Source organism: Chionomys nivalis, chromosome 3 (genome assembly GCF_950005125.1).
Source record: "Chionomys nivalis chromosome 3, mChiNiv1.1, whole genome shotgun sequence".
Lineage (NCBI taxonomy): Eukaryota > Metazoa > Chordata > Mammalia > Rodentia > Cricetidae > Chionomys > Chionomys nivalis.
In genome coordinates this window covers 114,352,577-114,371,038 of record NC_080088.1, presented here as the reverse complement: position 1 = coordinate 114,371,038, position 18,462 = coordinate 114,352,577, and the positions used below count along the sequence as shown (strand labels likewise).

Below are 18,462 nucleotides of genomic sequence, written 5' to 3'. Positions count from 1 at the left end.
CAGGGTTCCTTCCCTTGGCAGGTGACAGGGTGTCTTCTTTCCCTGTCTCATGTAGTGTTGCTTAGCCCCTTGGCTCACAATTCCTGGCCCACATGAGGTTTTCACTTCCTCACGCAGGCCATGTTCTTTTCTGCCTAGGTCTTTGGTTGTTGGTCACACTGTCCGGGATGTGCTCGCCCTGGGATCCTCATTCAAATGGTTCCCCTCACCCTTCAATTCTATCTAATCCAGGCCTTTCTCTGATAGGCTGCAGGGAGCTCGTCTGCCTTGTTCATGCCCACACCTTCAGGGTCAAACCCAGCAGACCTTCAGTAAATGAACACTAAGTGAACAAGCGAATGCAGGCTGATCTGGTCACAGGCATTCCAGCTAACCAGCCCCTTTCTAAACTCAACGGAGGGTGGCTCCTTTCTGGAACCTCATTATTCAGGGAGGTCTAAGCACAGCAGCACTGAATTGCCTAGGGGCTGGTCATAGGGTTTCCAGCATGGCCCCATCCTACTAAAATGTTGATTTGGCTCTGACCTCTGTGCACATTAATGTTTGAGAAGGGAGCTGTCAAGCAGGGAGAGCCCTGCTGTGACGTCAGGTCACCTGGTGCATTCACCTACTCTCTTGTTCCCCAGGACAGCAGAAGTTACAATCCTCTTGCCTCTGACTCCCAAGTGCTGGGATTACAGGCATGTGCCAATACGTCAGGCTCCCTTGCTATCTGACCTACACAACAAAAGTGTCATGCCAGCTAAGGGAAGACAGGCAAGAGATTATTAGAACTCAATTCAATCCCCAGGCACTGGGGCACGTGCCTTTAATCTCAGCACATGGGAGGCAGAGGCAGGCCTCCTTGAATCTGTAGACTGGGTCAGCTAAGGTTGCATAGTAAGATCCTGTCTTGGTGGCCAGTGAGATGCTCAGCTGGTAAAGGAAACTACTGTCAAGGCTGAGGACATGGCCGGACCCTCCAGATCTATGTGGGAGGAGAGAATGTTCCCTGGCCTCCAGACCACACACACCCCTCCCACCTGCTGCTATCAAAAGAAGAAAGGTTTTAAAAATTTTGTTTTGTTGAGACAGGGTTTCTGTGTAGCCCTGGATGTCCTAACACTAGCTCTGTAGACCAAGCTGGCCTCAAATTCACAGAGATCCATCTGCCTCTGTCTCCCAAGGGCAGGATTAAAGGCATGTGTGAAAAAGGGGTTGTTGCTACCTTGATTTGGAGTCATGGGTCTAAGAATGTGACAAACACTGAGCGTTCAGCCTGAGAAAAGCTGCACAGAAGCGCTCTGCCGTCTCTTCCCAGGCCCCACAGGAGCTCCGCTGTGGGAAGATGGTCTGTCCCTATCAACTGTGTTTCAATAACACGCTGACTGGCCAGTAGTCAAGCAGGAAGTATAGGCGGGGCAATGAGGACAGGAGAATTAACATGCTGACTGGCCAGTAGTCAGGCAGGAAGTATAGGCGGGGCAATGAGGACAGGAGAATTCTGGGAAGAGAAAAAGTCAGTCTGCAGCCATGACCCAGACATGGTGGAAGCCAGACACAGAGCAAGCAAGATGTGACTGCCTCGCCGAAAAAGGTACTGAAAATGGCTAACACAGACAAGAATTATGGGCTAATATAAGTTATAAGAGTTAGTAAGAGGCAGTTCCAGAACAGGTTCCAAAGCCACAGAGAAACCCTGTCTTAATAAGAAGCCTGAGCTAATAGGCCAATCAGTTTATAATTAATATAGACCTCTGTTTTCAGGACCAGGTGGGACAGAACCTCGGACAACAGAGCTCCTCATGAACTGTCCCCACTCACCTTAATGAGGAGGCTGGAGAGTCTGGGAGGCAATTGCCCCTCTCCTGTCTCGATGTGATACTTCATGAGGAAGCCCATGCCTCGGATGCCACTCACGGCAATGGGGATCTGTGGAGAACAGCAAGAGTCACCCAAGAGGAGACACCCACTCATGCCTGGAAGCAAAAGGACCAGCGAAGTGTCCTGCCCCCAGGAACTACAGGCCCTCACAGCCATCTTATCCTGGATTACCCCTCACCAACAGCACCACTGCTCTCATTTAAACATTTGCCAGATGGCAGGGCAGAACAAAGTCAATGGTTGCCAGGAACAAGGATCAGAGATCTGACCAAGAGGGGCTATCATCCTCTTCTACCCCAACATCTCTGCTTTAGATGATTAAACTCGGCATTTAAGTTAACCAGACACAGTAGAACCCAGGATCTCAACACCCAGCTAGACACAGTGATGGAGGAGGGTCAGGGGAGGACAGGACTGGGTCTTACCCTGTCTGCCACGGCATTGCTGAGGATCATGTCCTGAATCTCATTGCTGTGTTTGCCTGCACAGAGTCTGCTGGGAGCCACATTCACAGCCACAGAGAGCGCTAGGCTCCGGCCATGCCGAACCATCCAGTCAATACCAGATATGTCAGCTGGGCAGAAGGACACAACCGGCATCAACTTGCACTTTCCAATACACTCCCATCCTACGATCCAGGGGTTCACCCCCCCCCCCACTGAGACCAGGGTGCAGAGTCGAGGAACCAGAAACCCCTGCTTTCATGGCAGTTCTCAGGCTGCTCCTGGCTTGTGGCTATGTTTTATGAACAGCAATAGGTAGGTCTACAGAAGCACCAGAGACCCCAGTCTGCTCTAGCAACTGGATGCCCAAGGACAAGTGTAATTCAGGGATTTCAAGATTCTTCAAGTCGGGGGAGACAGGTGTCCAAGGCTTCCCCCCCGGGGCCTGTGCAGTGACCTACCCAGCAAGCACTGCTGAAGGACAGTGCTGAGCTCCTCTTCGGTCAAAAAGGCACACAGCTCCCCAAGGCACCCAGCTGAGGAGATCCGAGTATTGTCCTGACAGAGAAGAGAAGGGAGTGACGGAGAGTGTGGCCAGTACCATCAATCAGGTCCCCAAGAATGAGGGCAGGAGAAGGACAGTTTGGCTCCGGAATCTGAAACCATCCTCACTCTAGGCATCCACATTCTCAGTACCGGATTGGGACCCCAGTTCACTACAATGGCTATGAAGTGCATTGCACTCAATTACAGAGAACCCCAGCGTGTGTGCAGATGTCAGCCATCACCACAGGGCCTGAACCTTTCACAGTTAGCATCTCAGCTGCCACAGTGCACGGGACACAAGGGCACAGCTGGGCAAGACCCCAGCACAGACAGCTACTGCAATGGCTCTGGACTCTGCTTCTACAAGCCCCATGCCCAGGGGACTTGCTGCTGTGTCAGCGCCTCACAAGGGGGGTTTGCTCTAGACAGTCAAGCTTCAGCCACTGGTCAAAACAATGAAGACGGAGATGTGTGTCAGCATGCCGCACACACACTTTTTACAGTGGGAGGGCGTAGCACTGATACAGTACTGTGGCTTACTCACGGGAGGGGGTGCTCTTCCACTACGCCACTTTCGTAGTGCCCTAGGGTCAGTGTTTCCTGTCAAAATCAAAGCCAGATATACAAAAGGCTCCTTGCCTGCTCCATAGCCAGCTTACTCCAAAAAAACCAAAAGAGGAGATTCAAAGTTAATGCTATCTTGCTAGTAAGTCTAAGTTTGACTGTGTCCCTCCAAACCAACTGTGCTGGCTAGTTTTATGTCCACTTGACACAGCTAGGGTCATCAGGGAAGGCAGAACCTCAACTGAGAAAACACCTCCATCAGACTGGCTAGTAGGCAAGTCTGCAGAGAATTTTCTTAATTAGTAATGGATGTAGAAGAGCCCAGCCCATTGTGGGCGGTGCCACCCTTGAGCTGCTGGTCCTGGGTTCTACAAGAAAGCAGGCTGAGCAAGCCATGTGAACAAGCCATGTGAACAAACCAGGAAGCAGCACCCTCCATGGCTGCTGTATCAGCTCTGGCCTCCAGGCTCCTGCCCTGACTTCCTTCAGCGATGGACCATGATACGGGAGAGTAAGCCCAATGAACCCTTTCCTCCCCAAACTGCTTTTTTTTTTTTTTTTTTTTTTTCCGAGACAGGGTTTCTCTGTGGTTTTGGAGCCTGTCCTGGAACTAGCTCTGTAGACCAGGCTGGTCTCGAACTCACAGAGATCCGCCTGCCTCTGCCTCCCGAGTGCTGGGATTAAAGGCGTGCGCCACCACCGCCCGGCCCCCAAACTGCTTTTGTCTTGGTGTTTGTCACAGCAGTAGTGACCCTGACTAAGATACAAACCAACCAACCAAGTTCAGACTCAATGACTGACAGGAAAACTCAAGCCAGGCTGACCCTTGACTGCCAGAGAATAGGCTGTCAACAGTGTGGGCCTCTGAGCACCAAACACAGAACTGGCTCGGGCGCCCTTTCTCCACGAGAGCTATTTTAACTTCCACTGTGGAAAATGCAAATTCGTCTAAATAGTAACCTTTGCTTGCACTGTGCACAGCCCTGTAAACTCTCTAGCAGACTGTGACCAAAATGACTAGGCACTCCTCCGTGTCCTCAGCACACGCTCAGCAGTACAGCACCTTCCATGGGTGTGTGCGCATAGAGTATGAAGCCACGTATTCCAGGCTTTGCCAGCTCACACCTGCAGCACCAGCATCAAGGAAACGGAGGCAGCAAGATCAAAAGCTGGAGACCAGCCTGGGCTACTTGCAAAACTTTATATCAAAAATGGACTGGAGAGATGGCTCAGCGGTTAAGAGCACTAACCGCTCTTCCAAAGGACCTGGGTTCAATTCCCAGCACCCACATGGCAGCTCACAACTGTCTGTAACTCCAAGGTCTGACATCTTCACATAGACATACATGTAAGCAAAACACCAATACACAAAAAATAAGAAATTTAAAAAAATTTGTTTAAAAAAACCAAAAAACCCAAAGATGGCGCAGTGAGTGAAATGCTCACCATGAAGCCACGAGTTCAGACCCTAACACCCACACACAGCGCGGTTAGGTAGTTAGGTAGAGACAGGCTAACTCAAAGGATTCACTTGTCAGTCAGTTAAGCCCAAAAGGGGAGCTCTAGACTCAGTGAGCAACTCTGCCTCAAAAAAATTAAGGAAGACACAATCCTGAAAATGTCTCTGTCTCTCTCGGTCAGTCCTACAGGGCTGTCTGTGGGAGGGAAAACAGAAAGGTCTTCCCATGGACTGCACCTCACAGGTCTGCCATAGGGAAAGAAACCAATGGAACAGAATACAACCAGGAACCCCAGAGCTTGGCCACGGATAAATCTTACCCTCTGTAACACGATCCTTTACATGGATGGTGCGGGACAACTCTGTATTGTGTCAATTATGTTTTAAATAAACACTGATTGGCCAGTAGTCAGGCAGGAAGTAGAGGCAGGTCAAAGAGAACAAGAGAATTCTGGAAAGGAGGAAGCCCACTCCGCCTCAGTCCTATCCAGACAGCGAAGAAGCAGGATGTGACCTGCCCTGCTGAAAAAGGTACCGAGCCATGTGGCTAACATAGATAAGAATAATGGGCTAATATAAGTTATAAGAGTTAACAAGAAGCCTGAGCTAATGGCCAACCAGTTTAGAACTTATGGAGACTGCTTCGGGACCTAACAACTGTGGGAACCGGGCAGGAGAGAAACCCTAACAAGAAGCCCTCTTGTTACACATGAGGCACATGAGATGATGTTTTTCCAGATAGCAGCAGGGTGCTCCTGAAGAACGTCTGTCTGTCTCCCGGAGCAGTATGTTTTAGAGGGGAACACAGAGGGAAAGCAACTGAAGCTGAAGTAACTGGTGAAAGGTCCGGTGATTAAGCTGCTTCACCCACAAGATAGACAGAGTGGGCTGCACTAGGCTAAGTGAGGACACTTGCTTAGCATGCACCAGACCTTGGTTTGATGCCCAGCACAGTCAAGACAACAAAACTATGAACTCCAGAAGCATCAGTACCAAGCAGGGAGTCAGCCTACTGTCTTGTCTCCACCAGGTAAAAATACACTAGGAAATGTGTCCACGTTCATAAGGTAGCTGACAACCGAGAAAAGAATAAGCTATGGCTTTCGTGATGTTTTAGTTTTCTTTCAGGAGTATTTCCAACTTCTTTCTTGCTAAGACAAAATCTCAGGAGACCTGGGGGACCCCAGCACAGCCTCCAACCGCCACCCACTCTCACTGCTCAGGCATTGGGGCTGAGGGGTTGGATCCCATGCCTGGGGCAGTCTCGGCAGTCACTCCCGCCACGGCTGCAGAGGAGACTGGGGACAGCTGAGGTAACCTGGGAAACTCAAAGGGCTGAGAAGGCGGCTGCCCAAGATTCCCTGATCCCTCCCAATCTGACTGAAAGTGGCAAGTCCTGCAGTAAGGGCAGAGTAATGCCATACAATGTGGAGAAAAGAACTTAGAAGCAACAGAACTCCCAGTGTAGCCTCTGACCCCAAGTCATACCTCATCATGTCCCAGCATGCTTAGCAGGAGTGAGACAATGTTTTTCCGGATGGCAGCATCCACTTTGGCACCTGCACCCTGAATCACAAACCTCAGGGCCTGCAACATGGTATCTCTAGAGAAGAAACACACTGCCTTAACCCCAGGCTGCCATACCACTGCCTCCCACCTCTCAACACCTGTGAGCACTGCTCCCGAGCGGCACTCTACCTCACACCTGGGTCCTCCATCACACGAATTCCATTGAGCAGCTCTGTGAAAAGGGGGTCCACCTTAATGTGGATAGAAATGAGTTTCCCCAGTGCATCCGCAGCCTTCAGGCGCACGCCCCGGTTGGAGTCCTGCAGGGCTTTGGTAAAGGTGGTCTGAAGCTGAGGCAGGAAGGGCTTCAGGGCAATTCCAACCTGCGGGAGAAACCCATACCCAAGAGTCACAATTGTGGCATACTGATGACATGAACATGACAACCAGGACCACCAGGAGCTAGCCAAGCTCTCACACAGCTCAAAACAGGTATGATTCAACAACACCAGAAAGCTTGCTTGGAGGCATCCGTTTCAGCATTCACAAGGGGAGTAAAGGAGGTAGTGGCAGCAGAGGCCGGCACCCTTTCACAGGCCTGGCTATGGGAGGCTTTAGCTTAGTGGCGTCCCAGTCCCAAGGACAAGCAAGGGCTGGTCAAGCAGGTGAGAAAACAGCTCAAAGGTCACATGAGGCTAAGGTCCCCTGGCCACAGAGCTACAACAGGACTTTGCAGTGCCCCAGTGCAGCATCTATGGTCCAACCCCCTCTGCTCCCATAGGACACCCAGTGCAGTGTCTATGGTCCAATCCCCTGCTCCCATAGGACACCCAGTGCAGTGTCTATGGTCCAATCCCCTGTTCCCGTAGGACACCCAGTGCAGTGTCTATGGTCCAACCCCCTCTGCTCTGAAAGGACATCTCACTTTGGTCTCCCACAGACAGATCTGTTCTCCAGGACCCAAATGGAACAAGCTCCTAACTCACTTGCCTTGGCCAGCAAGAGGCTGAGTGTCTCCAACAGAGCCGCCTTTACATTCCAGCTGAACCGATCCCCAAGGATGCGAATCAGGGGGCCAGTGATACTGACCACAGATGGCCTCAGGGCATCAGCTGATGTCAGGCGGATCACCAAACCCAAGGCCTTGGCTGCTTCTTCCTTCTGCTCAGGACTGCCAGTGAGGACTCCTTCCCGCAACACTGGAAGGATGGAAGTCACTCCCTGGCAAGAGAACCAGAACTGAGAGACCAGTCCAAATGCCCCAGGCCCACAGGTTTCCCACCTAACACAAGGCACTCCCGACAGTTAATAAAGGGGTTGGATCAGGGTCACTGCCAAGAGGGTGAGCTGACTAGAAGACAAACGACCCGACAGGCTGCTAACAGGAAACAAACGGCTGCTACGTCTGACCTACTGGCTCTGGCAGAGATGGCTTCATAATGTAACCAAGAGCACTGTGAACCCAGTCATGGGAGGCCGCCACAGAAGACACAACAGTCCGTTGTCTGCAAAGATGCCCATCACATGGAGCACAGCACACGGACCACTACTGCGCCAGCTCCCTGTGCCGCCAGGCTTCAGCTCACCTTCTTGGGCAGGCAGAAGCCTGGGACATGCTCGCCTTTGCTCTCGTTGCCTATAAACCGGATTTCCTTATGCAGCTCTTCTATCAGGGCCAGCTGGTTGCCTGCGTCCAGCTTCTGCAAGGATTGGAGGGAAGCATCAGTGAGGCACAGCCCTCCCTTCTCAAGGCATGGGCCAAGGAGGGAGATAAGACTGGCCACAAACGTGCCAACGCTGCGGCTGAGTAACAGTGATGACAACTTCATGCCTGAACCTCTGTTCATGATTAGAGTTTGAAGCCTACGGAGTGATACAAACCTGTAGTCCCAGCACTTACTTCCTAAGTGAGGTGGGAACACTGCTTGAATCTAAGAGACCAGACTGGGCAACAAGACTCCAAATAAAAGCAAACACAAAACAGGAGCTGGGGAGCCTACAACATTTTGCAACCATAAGATAGTTCTGGGATCAGCAGTCCCCTCCCTCACCTTGGTGATGGCATTGAGGGCATCCCAGCTCTCCTCCAGAACCACAGGACTGGAGTCATTGAAGAGGCGGATCAAGCCCGAGACCAGGTTCCGAAGGTGGCTGGTGTAGTCCGCCTTAGAGCGGGAGCAGTAGATGCTGAGGATGATAGCAGCGGCCTGCCGCATGCCCACCTCGGGGCTGCGAGTGGCTTCCAACAGGTCCTCAATAATGATGCGGTGTCCAGTGTCATCCTCTACTGAGAGGATCACAGCCTGACAATTGGCCATCTCCTGAAAACCACAAGGACATGTGTGCTGAGCATGGAGTCTCGGGCAGGCAACGAGGCTGCAATCAATGGCTACTGAAAAGCCAGAGGAGCACATCTGCCACCCTACCAGCTGCTCGTCTGGAGTCCCGAGCTTCTCCTTCAAGGCCAACATGACTGCTGGGAGGATCACACCAAGATGACGCGTCAGAGCATCGCCTGCCACGGACGAAAGGAAAGCCAGCACCCGGGTATTGACAGGTGGCGTTGTCAGCTGGGGGAATGATGACAATATCAACCTAATGAAGACTGGATCTGCTTAGTGCCAGACCCAGCCTGGGTTCTAGGACAGCCCACTCCCCTGCTCTGACCCAAGGGAGCCCACTCCCCTGCTCTGATCCAAGGGAGCTCACTCCTCTGCTCTGACCCAAGGGAACCCACTCCCCTGCTCTGAACCAAGGGTGCCCACTCCCCTGCTCTGAACCAAGGGTGCCCACTCCCCTGCTCTGACTCAAGGCCTGCTCCAATACATCTTGAGAGACAAGGGAGCATCTGAGCTCATTGCATCTACTTCTCCAGACTCAACATCTGTGCGTGCACAGGAGGCCATGGAATAGGGGTGTGTACATGTGTGGGGATATACCTTGGGCACCAGGTAGGGCAGCACCACACGGCTCTTAACAGCCATAACCTGCTTCAGACCGTCCAGGGCAAATTCTGACACCTCCTCGTCATCCTGCAGAGAAACATGGGGATGACTGGGGAGCTGGCTCCCACTGCACCCCTGCTGTCAACTGCCTCCTCCACTTACCTCCTTGCCTCCACATTTCCTTACTGTCCAAGGACAGGCACAAAGTCACATCAGATTTTGTAGCACCCACTCCCTTGCAGAGCCCAGATTCCCGCTGCGTTGGCAGTCCCCCCGTGCTTCACTGTTACACAGACAGTAAAGGCCACACTGCTAAGTGTGGGATCCACTCACCAGCTGCTTCAGGAGAAACGGGAGAATGTCCTCCAAAGCCTGGTGGCCAATGGTGGAGTGCAGCTGCTCAAAGGTCTTGGCTGCTGCCTCTCGGACCTCCTCTAGGGGATCACATAAGGCCTTCCTCGCCGTGGGCACGAGGGACTCAGAGAAATACAGCACCTAGAACAATGCAAGCACAACTGGACCCATGCAGAACCAACAAGGGGAGCTGACTAGGGGCCCAAACTCAGGCAAACAGATGCCCTCTGCTGGACGGGTCTATTAGCTCTGATAATAAGAAACCAAAGTGAGGACAGACAGAGAGAACACCTGATATGTCCCAAGGAATCCCTCACCTAGACTTAGCAACTATGAAGCTCACCATCATCACTAGTAACAGGGACTTCCCATCTTCTACAGGACTTGATGGACCCTGGCAAGGGCCCTGGGCTCTGCTCTCCAGCTCCCAGACAGGTTTGCTCACCTCTTGGAAAGCCAAGTCCTCAGTCTGAACTCTGCTAAAAATGTTTAGTCTCTAAACAGACCAGCTGGGGGGCTCTATGCCCAGGAAACACAGCCCTCCTGCCCCTGCCACCTTCTCACACTGAGGTGTTGGTGAAGTGACAAAGGGGCACATCTGTAGCAATCTCAAGAGTGGGAGAGTCATCCATTGGAGGCACAATCTACACATGGTGGGCAATATGCTGCCGGTAACAGCCCCTCCAGTGAGGCCAGTGCCCTCCCCAGAGCACGTCATCAGTCACTCTCGCTGCACGGGCTGCAGGCCCTGTAAAGATACTCACAGCGTCCCGGCTGGTAGACTTCATGATCTCACTCAGACCGATACACACACCCTGCCTCTCGTCGCTCTTCTGAGACCTTAGGCCTTCCTCAAGGATGGGGATGATCTCAGGGAGGATCTTCTCCCCTAGCTTCCGGACCAGATCTCCCAGTGTCCTTGCTGCAATCTGTCAGCAGAGAAGTGGCCGCACATCAAATGTCTGCAAATCTCAGGGCACCCAGAGAACAGATCCGGAACAATGGCCCCGAGCTCGCAGGCTTCATCTGAGGCACCTTCCCTGGAGATGCTGCATACACAGCAAAGGAAAGCCACTGCTGGCATCATGGCCCACGCCTGTAACGCCAGTGTGGGGGAGGCAGAGAAGGACTGTGAGTTCAAGGTCAGCCTGAGCTAGTGATTCTGTCCAAACCAAAACAAAAGAGAATAAAACAAAATGGGCTGGATGGATGGCTCAGTGGTTGAGAGTACTCATTGCTCTCCCAGAACAGCCAAGTTTGGTGCCCTGCACCCAATATCAGGTGGCTCACCATTGCCTGCAACTCCAGCTCCAGGGGATCCAACACCCTCACCTGGTTTCTGTGGGCACCTACACCCATGTGCACATACCCACACACAGACATAACACTCACCCATACTTTAAAAATAAAAAAAATAAAATAAACCACAATCCTATCTTCAGGGAAGCGTGGAGACCAGTCATGGTGGCCAAGTCTGTAATCCTAGCACTAGGGATGCTGAAGGAGGAAGAGGATGAGTTTTGGGGCTATCCTACATCATCCTTGTCCCCAAAATAAATCACAAATAGTAGTAAACATATAAACTAGGTCAGCCTTGCATACAACCACAGCACAGGCATGTGAGCCTTACACATGAACTTTGCCCACCAAGAACACAAGGAAATCCAACCATCTCAGCTCACTCAACACAGCCCAGGGCTTTTGCTCAAAAGGAACTAAATTTGTAACAGATTATTTGGGGAAAAATATTAACTTCATCTTTGAACTCACACAAACCTTTCTTTCATTTATTTTTTGATTTTTCGAGACAGGGTTTCTCTGGGCAGCAGCCCTGGCTGTCCTGGAACTCACTCTGTAGACCAGGCTGGCCTTGAGCTCACAGAGACCCTCCTGCCTCTGCTTCCCGATTGTTGGGGTTAAAGGGGTGCATCAGCACCGCCCAGCTACAAACTCTTCTTTAAAACTAAATATACAGAGCACAGGCTGAAGGAAATGATCAGTCCAGACTGGGTACTTCCTCCCAGTCACTGATCCCTGTCTCTCTCTGCCCAGCACCAGCTTCCTTTCATGCGGTGCTTGCTCCTCCCTGGCATGCCACTCCGGCCACAACAGCCTTCCATAGGCCACGTCTTATCGTGGGGCCTCTGCAGCTAAAGCAGACCCATTGGGCAGTTTTTGGAGTTGTCTTTCCCAACTCTCTGTCTAGTCAGTACTTTGCTTTTTTTAAATTATATTCATTGGCGTTTGAGGGAATGGGGTCCATTGGAACTTGAGTTTCAGACAATTATGAGCTGCCATGTGGGTGCTGGGAATTGAACCCAGGTCCTCTGGAAGACCACCAGTTTTTTTTTTTTTTTTTTTTGGTTTTTCAAGACAGGGTTTCTCTGTGATTTTGGAGCCTGTCCTGGAACTAGCTCTTGTAGACCAGGCTGGTCTCGAACTCACAGAGATCCGCCTGCCTCTGCCTCCCAAGTGCTGGGATTAAGACCAGCCAGTTCTTAACTGCTGAGCCATCTCTCCGGCCTTAGTCAGTGCTTATTAACTGTTCATCTTCAATTATCACTTTTCTAAGAAGTATTTGCTGAGCCCTCACTGGGCCGTGTGTCCTTACTGTGGGCATAAGTGTGAGCTGCATTTATCACAAGCACACGTGACACGTGCATGTGAGTATCTGATTAATACACATCTCATTAACAAGGATAAGGAGGGAGGTGTCTTTTCTTTTGTGTCCACAGACACAAGGCCACAGCATGGTACACAGTAAATATTTGCTGAATGACTAAATATATAAATGTTCCCGTTACGTAGGGGACACATGTATCCTCCATCAAACTCTGTAAATCCAGTTCCCTAGGCTCTGGGTCCAGCAACTCACCGTTCTCTTATCTGCACACGTACTAGCCAGAAAACCCAGCAGGAGGCCAAAGAGAGTGGGCAGGATCTCGCGCAGCGTGCGGGGGGTGTTGGAAACGACAATCTTCCACACATGCAGTGACGCCTGCCTCACCACCAGCTGGGTGTCTGAGCGGCCCATGTAGAGCCCTGCCAGGACCCGGTTCCGCCGATCAACCCCCAGGGCAGTGATGATTGCCTGTAACACAGGGTGGTGAGGCCTCCAGAGCACGGCATCAGGCCATTGCCCCCATAAGCACAGGAAGGAACCCAATGCCAGGCCCTCACCTTGTTAGACTGAGCAGTTCCAAAGTTATCATCCTCTGAGGCTGTCTCTGTGGTCATTTTTCCAGTGACCCCGGAGATGTGAAACAGGAGGTCCCCAAGGAGTTGAACAGAGCTGAACCTGAAGTCAAGAGCAGACTCATACAATAGATTCAAGGGACAGTGTTAGGGTCTGACCCAGTACTACACAGACTTAAGACTGCCAGGAAAGGTACCCAAAACATCCACGGTGGCTATCTTAGAATGGGACTGGAAGATAAGCTTCATCTGCTCACACTACCTCATGCATTTCCCAAGTTTTCTACTAGTAAGCAAGGTACTTCAGTCATGCACAGCCCTTGCCCAACATGTAGGATATCTTGGGTTCAATCCCCTGTACCACAAGGTAAAAAGAATAAACTTATCTTTAAAGTATGTATAGAGAGAGGCTTGAGAGATGGCTCAGCAATTAAAAGAGCACTGACTCTTACAGAGGACCCAGGTTCAGTTCCCAGTACCCACACGGTGGTTTACAACCATCTGTAACTCTCTCGTTTCGGGGGTCCAATACCCTCTTCTGATCTCTTTGACACCAGGCACACACACGTGGCAGAGACATACACACAGGTAAAATACTCATGCAAATAAAGAACATGTGAGACACAGGCATGATGACACATATCTACAGCCCTACGACTTCTGGAGTGGAAGAAGGAGGATTGGGTCTGTGGCTAGCTTGGGGTCCACAGTGAGTTCAAGACTGCCCTAAGCTACATACTATCTCAACAAAACAAATCAAACCCAACCAAAGTCTTCTGTATGCATAGTCTCTATTCTTAAATCAACTCCAATTTCTTGGACAATAAACAAAGCTTCGGTTGGGCGATACAGCTCAGCAGTGGAGCACTTGATGAAATGTGAGACCCTGGGCTCCATGCCCAGTACTGCTAAAGCCAAAGGCAGAAACATACTATAGTCATCGTGGACATGGATGTGATGTCCACTTTGCTGGCTGCAGCCACAATTTCTGGTCAGCAACCCTCTGTATAGCACTTTGAGCACCTTAGTAAATGCAGTCTTTGAATAAATTCCAGAAGTAGAATTTTAAAATAAAAGATCCTCTCAATTAAAAATCTCAGTAGAAACTATAGAGTTAATAGGGAGAATGTTCTGTTGCTGTTATTTTGGTTTTTTGTACTTTTGAGATAGGGATTTTCTGTGTATCCCTGGCTGTCCCGGACCTTGCTCTATAGACCAGACTGGCCTCAAATTCACATTCACCTGCCTCTACCTCCTGAGTGCTGGGATTAAAGGTGTGCGCCACCACCTGGAACAAGAGAATGTTTTCAAAGCGACCCAGAATAAAGACTGCTACAAAGTTGGGCATGGTGGTGGAAACCTGCAATCCAGGATGACTCCAAAACTGAGGCTGGTCTGGCTACAGTGAGTTCTAAGTCAATCAGGGAGACCTTGTCTCAAAAATCAGAACAAAGAGCCAGAGATATCTCAATTGGTAAAATACTGGCATGAGGGCATGGGTTTAATCCCTTGTACCCATGCAAGAATCCAAGCAGATCCCTAGGCTGGCACCCTAGCCTCATCAGCAAGCCCCAGGTTCCAGTGAGAGATTCCCTCCCAAAAACCAAAGTGGGTGGTTCTTGAAGAATGAAACCCAAGGTTGACCTCTGACCTTCACATTCACACTCACACACACAAGGGAAGGAGGAACCAGCTCTGCTACAGGAAAACAAGAGTGATGAATTGTTTAAGAGCAAAGGTGCAGAGAAAGTTGAGAGTTCTCAACAACACGAACACGGTGTTTCTGAGAACCAGAGCCAGAGCCACGGCCCTTTCGAGCCCACTCTTACCGTATTCTCCAGAGGTCATCAAAGAGGCCTTGCTCCAGCTGCGGCAGCAGCAGAGCAATGGCTGTCTCAGCATACATGGAGATGACCCGCTGGCCTGCACGTAGGGCAGTGTCACGAACAAACTCATTCTCATCAGCAAGAGCCTAGACATGCAGAGAGCAATCAGCCAGGACTGCCTCTTCTGAGCACCCAGACCCAAAGGAAATGGGGCTTTCTGAGGAGCAGGATGTCCCCAAGCTAGCTCAGGAGAGCAGTAGCATCCTCCTCATTTCTTCCCTCCTTGGCAGCATCACTGGTACCTACTTTGAGGATACAAGGGATGATGGGTCCCACATAAGGAGTAAACTTGTCCCCAAAGGTGATGGGCAGGTAGTTGAACATCATAATGTAGCCATCTCGGACATGGGGTGCGATGTCCACTTTGCTGGCTGTAGCCACAATTTCTGGCATCAATTTCTCCAACTTCTCTACTCCTAAGCCAGCCATTACCTCAGCCAACCCTGAAAGACAAGAAAAAAAATCAACTCACTAGACTGGAAGCCTGTTAAGATATCCCTGATGGTCCCTGGGCATGCTCTGGTCTCACCTTGGGCAGCGCCAGAACGATCTACAGAGCTCTGCTCATATGTCAGCGTCTCCATCAGCCAAGGTAGCAAATCTTCAAAGCACGACTCCCCCATGCCCTTCACCATGGCCCCAAGAGCCTTTGCAGATACTGTGCGCACCTGTCATGTAAGCAAGAACAGAGGTGGTGAGGAGATGCAGCTTAGGGAGGCCCACACAGAAGCAGGGAAGACCCCGGTCTTCTTCCCCTGCTCTGAAAGGCACACACATGGTCTGGTGGGAATTTCTAGACACTGGGCTACACCCAGACTCACCTCAGGGACAGGGTCCAAGAGTGAGGCTTTCAGGCCAGGTGTCACACTGGGCAGGTAAGGAGCCAAGTCCTATAACAACATAAGATGTGATTCAGGCAGAGACCCAATTCCCGTCTTCTCCAGGCCCTGTTCAGCTGTGGACCCTGACGCTGCCCTTCTGCTGACAAAGAGCAACAGGAGGACCACACAGCTCACAAAATGTCTGGGTAACTGTGCAGTCCACCTCTTCTGATTGTTTCCTTGACGGAACTAGCTGCTCAGGCCAACACACAACAAACCCACCCCACCTTCCTTAGCAGGTCAGTCTAGCGGGAGCTCTCCATCTCCTTCTTGGGGCCACTGCCGCCCTGGCCCTGTAATCCTCAAAAAAGTATCTCTAGCACTCTGTTGACAGAATTTCATTTCTTTTTTGTTGTTTTTTTTTTTTTGGTTTTGTTTTGTTTTGTTTTTCGAGACAGGGTTTCTCTGTGTAGCTTTGGAGCCTGTCCTAAAACTCGCTCTGTAGACCAGGCTGGTCTCGAACTCACAGAGATCCGCCTGCCTCTGCCTCCTGAATGCTGGGATTAAAGGCGTACGCCACCAGCGCCCGGCTCAGAATTTCATTTCATCTTTCCTTTTTTATCTTAAAATGTTTGTATCCTTTTGTAGCATTCAGATTTAGGGAATAATCTTCAAAACAGAAAATGTCTGGGCTGGAGAGATGACTCAGTGGTTAAGAGCACTGACTGTTCTTCCAGAGGACGTGGGTTCAAGTCCTAGCACCCACATGGCAGCTCACAACTGTCTGTAAACTCCAAGATCTGACATCCTCACATAGACATACATGTAGCAAAATACCAACGCAAATAAAATAAAAATTAATTATAAAAAAAAACTACCCAAACAGAAAATGCCTTATGGTGCCAGCAAGGTGACTCAGTGGGTAAGGCGCCTGCTGCCAAGACTGAGAACATGAGCTTGATCCCCAGGACCCACATGGTAGAAAGAGAAAACCAACGCCTTCAAACTGTTCTTTGACTTCCATATTTGCATGGAAGTGCATGTACACACACACACACACACACACACACACACCATATTAAAATGCAACTTAAAGCCGGGCGGTGGTGGTGCACGCCTTTAATCCCAGAACTTGGGAGGCAGAGGCAGGCGGATCTCTGTGAGTTTGAGACCAGCCTGGTCTACAAGAGCTAGTTCCAGGACAGGCTCCAAAGCTACAGAGAAACCCTGTCTTGAAAATCCAAAATAAACAAACAAACAAATAAAATGCAACTTAAAAGCTAAAAAATAAAAATAAATTAAAAAATTAAAAACACAAAATCTTAAAAAAGCTAAAAAATAAAACTGCAAGGCATGATGGCATATGCTTTTAATCTCTGGCACTTCAGTGGCAGAGGCAGACCCTGTGTTGAGAGAGTGAGCGAGAACACTATATACTGTTCTTATTTATTTATTTATTTACTTATTTATTTATTTGGGACAGGGTCTCACTATGTAGCTGTGGCTGGCCTGGAACTTACTCTGTAGACCAAGCTGGCCTTGAACTCCCAGAGCCCTGGGATTAAAGGTGTATGCCACTATGTCTGGCTTGCAATAGCTCTTAAAATAGGAAAAACCAAAACCAGCTCCCCTCCATCAGGAGATACTACTACACGACAAGTAGTTTATGTAAATTATGGCACATAAACTTGTTGGGATATTATATACTACTAAATTATTATTATGGAGGAAACTTATTGTAACTTAAGAAACGATATTCAGGAATGCCATGTTCTGTTTTTCTGTCTGTCTGTATGTCTGTCTGTCTCTCTCTCTCTCCCCCTGATCCTGCTATGTAGCTCTGGCTGGCCTAGACTTGTCATGTAGACCAGGCTAGTCTTGACTCCTGAGTGCTGGCTGTAAAAGCACGTGCTATCACACCTTGCGGTAACGTGGCAACATCAACATGCTCTCATGTTAGAGGAAACCTGTGGCATTTTCTGATTTCCTTCCTGAGACAGGCCATTCCATGTAATGCACACTAGGCAGACCTCTGTGAGTTCGAGGCCAACCTGGTCTACAGAGAGTGTGCCAGGACAGCCAGGGCTTCACAGAGAAACTCTGTCTTCAAAAACAAACAAACAAAAAAAGTATTTTATGTGTGTGGATGCTTTCCCTGCATGTACACCTGTGCATCACAGTCTCAGAGGACTGACCTCCCTGGAACTAGAGTTAGATGTTTGTGAGCCACCATGTGGGTACTAGGGATCGAGTCCAGGTCAGGCCTCTTAACTGCTAAGTCAGCGGCTCTCAATCTTCCTAACGCTGCAACCCCCGACCATAACATTACTTTGTTGCTACTCCATGGCTGTAATCATGCTACCTTTATGAATCATAATGCAAACATCTGATCTGTGACCCCCGCGAAAGGGCTGGTCATTCAAACTCTCCACCCACAAAAGGGTCACGATCCACAGGTTGAGAACCACTTGTGCTGAGCCATTTCTTCAGCCCCTGGGATTTTTTTTTAATCCTTGCCTCGGTTTCCTGAGTGCAGAGATTACAAGCACACATTACACATACAGTTTTAAGGTTTTTAATTTCCTAAATCGTCTGGAACAGAAATAACTCCACTTAGCTGTGTAGTGGTGGTGCACACCTTTAATCCCAGCACTTGAGAGGCAAAACAAGAGGATCTCTGTGAGTTTGGGACCAGCCTGGGGTACACAGAGAAAACCTGTTCTGAATACCCCTCACCCCCACACCTAAAAAAAAGAACTCCACTTTAACTTCTTTTGAGTATCAAGGCAGAGCTGTGGTGAATGGTAAAATCACAAATACAAACTCCCTGACTACACGTATTTCTCCTTAGAGGCTATAGAAGCACATACTCCCAAT

General features: G+C 50.0%; 1 protein-coding gene across 2 annotated transcripts in view; it reads right to left on the bottom strand.

Moving 5' to 3' along the window:
- Gcn1 (GCN1 activator of EIF2AK4) overlaps positions 1-18,462 on the bottom strand; it is a 65,053-nt gene that overhangs the window by 1,428 nt on the left and 45,163 nt on the right. Inside the window, exons 39-56 of one of the 2 annotated variants that reach the window (XM_057764201.1) lie at positions 15,586-15,654; positions 15,294-15,432; positions 15,011-15,207; positions 14,708-14,850; positions 12,864-12,981; positions 12,559-12,774; positions 10,448-10,612; positions 9,663-9,824; positions 9,324-9,416; positions 8,811-8,954; positions 8,436-8,705; positions 7,971-8,084; positions 7,375-7,605; positions 6,574-6,767; positions 6,364-6,478; positions 2,768-2,864; positions 2,289-2,437; positions 1,804-1,911 (exon numbers count right to left, since the gene is read on the bottom strand). In XM_057764201.1, coding sequence (XP_057620184.1) covers positions 1,804-1,911; positions 2,289-2,437; positions 2,768-2,864; positions 6,364-6,478; positions 6,574-6,767; positions 7,375-7,605; positions 7,971-8,084; positions 8,436-8,705; positions 8,811-8,954; positions 9,324-9,416; positions 9,663-9,824; positions 10,448-10,612; positions 12,559-12,774; positions 12,864-12,981; positions 14,708-14,850; positions 15,011-15,207; positions 15,294-15,432; positions 15,586-15,654 — 2,724 coding nt within the window. Of the gene's footprint in view, positions 1-1,803; positions 1,912-2,288; positions 2,438-2,767; positions 2,865-6,363; positions 6,479-6,573; positions 6,768-7,370; positions 7,606-7,970; positions 8,085-8,435; positions 8,706-8,810; positions 8,955-9,323; positions 9,417-9,662; positions 9,825-10,447; positions 10,613-12,558; positions 12,775-12,863; positions 12,982-14,707; positions 14,851-15,010; positions 15,208-15,293; positions 15,433-15,585; positions 15,655-18,462 lie in introns of those variants that run through there. The other variant, XR_009056814.1, reaches the window with a different exon arrangement.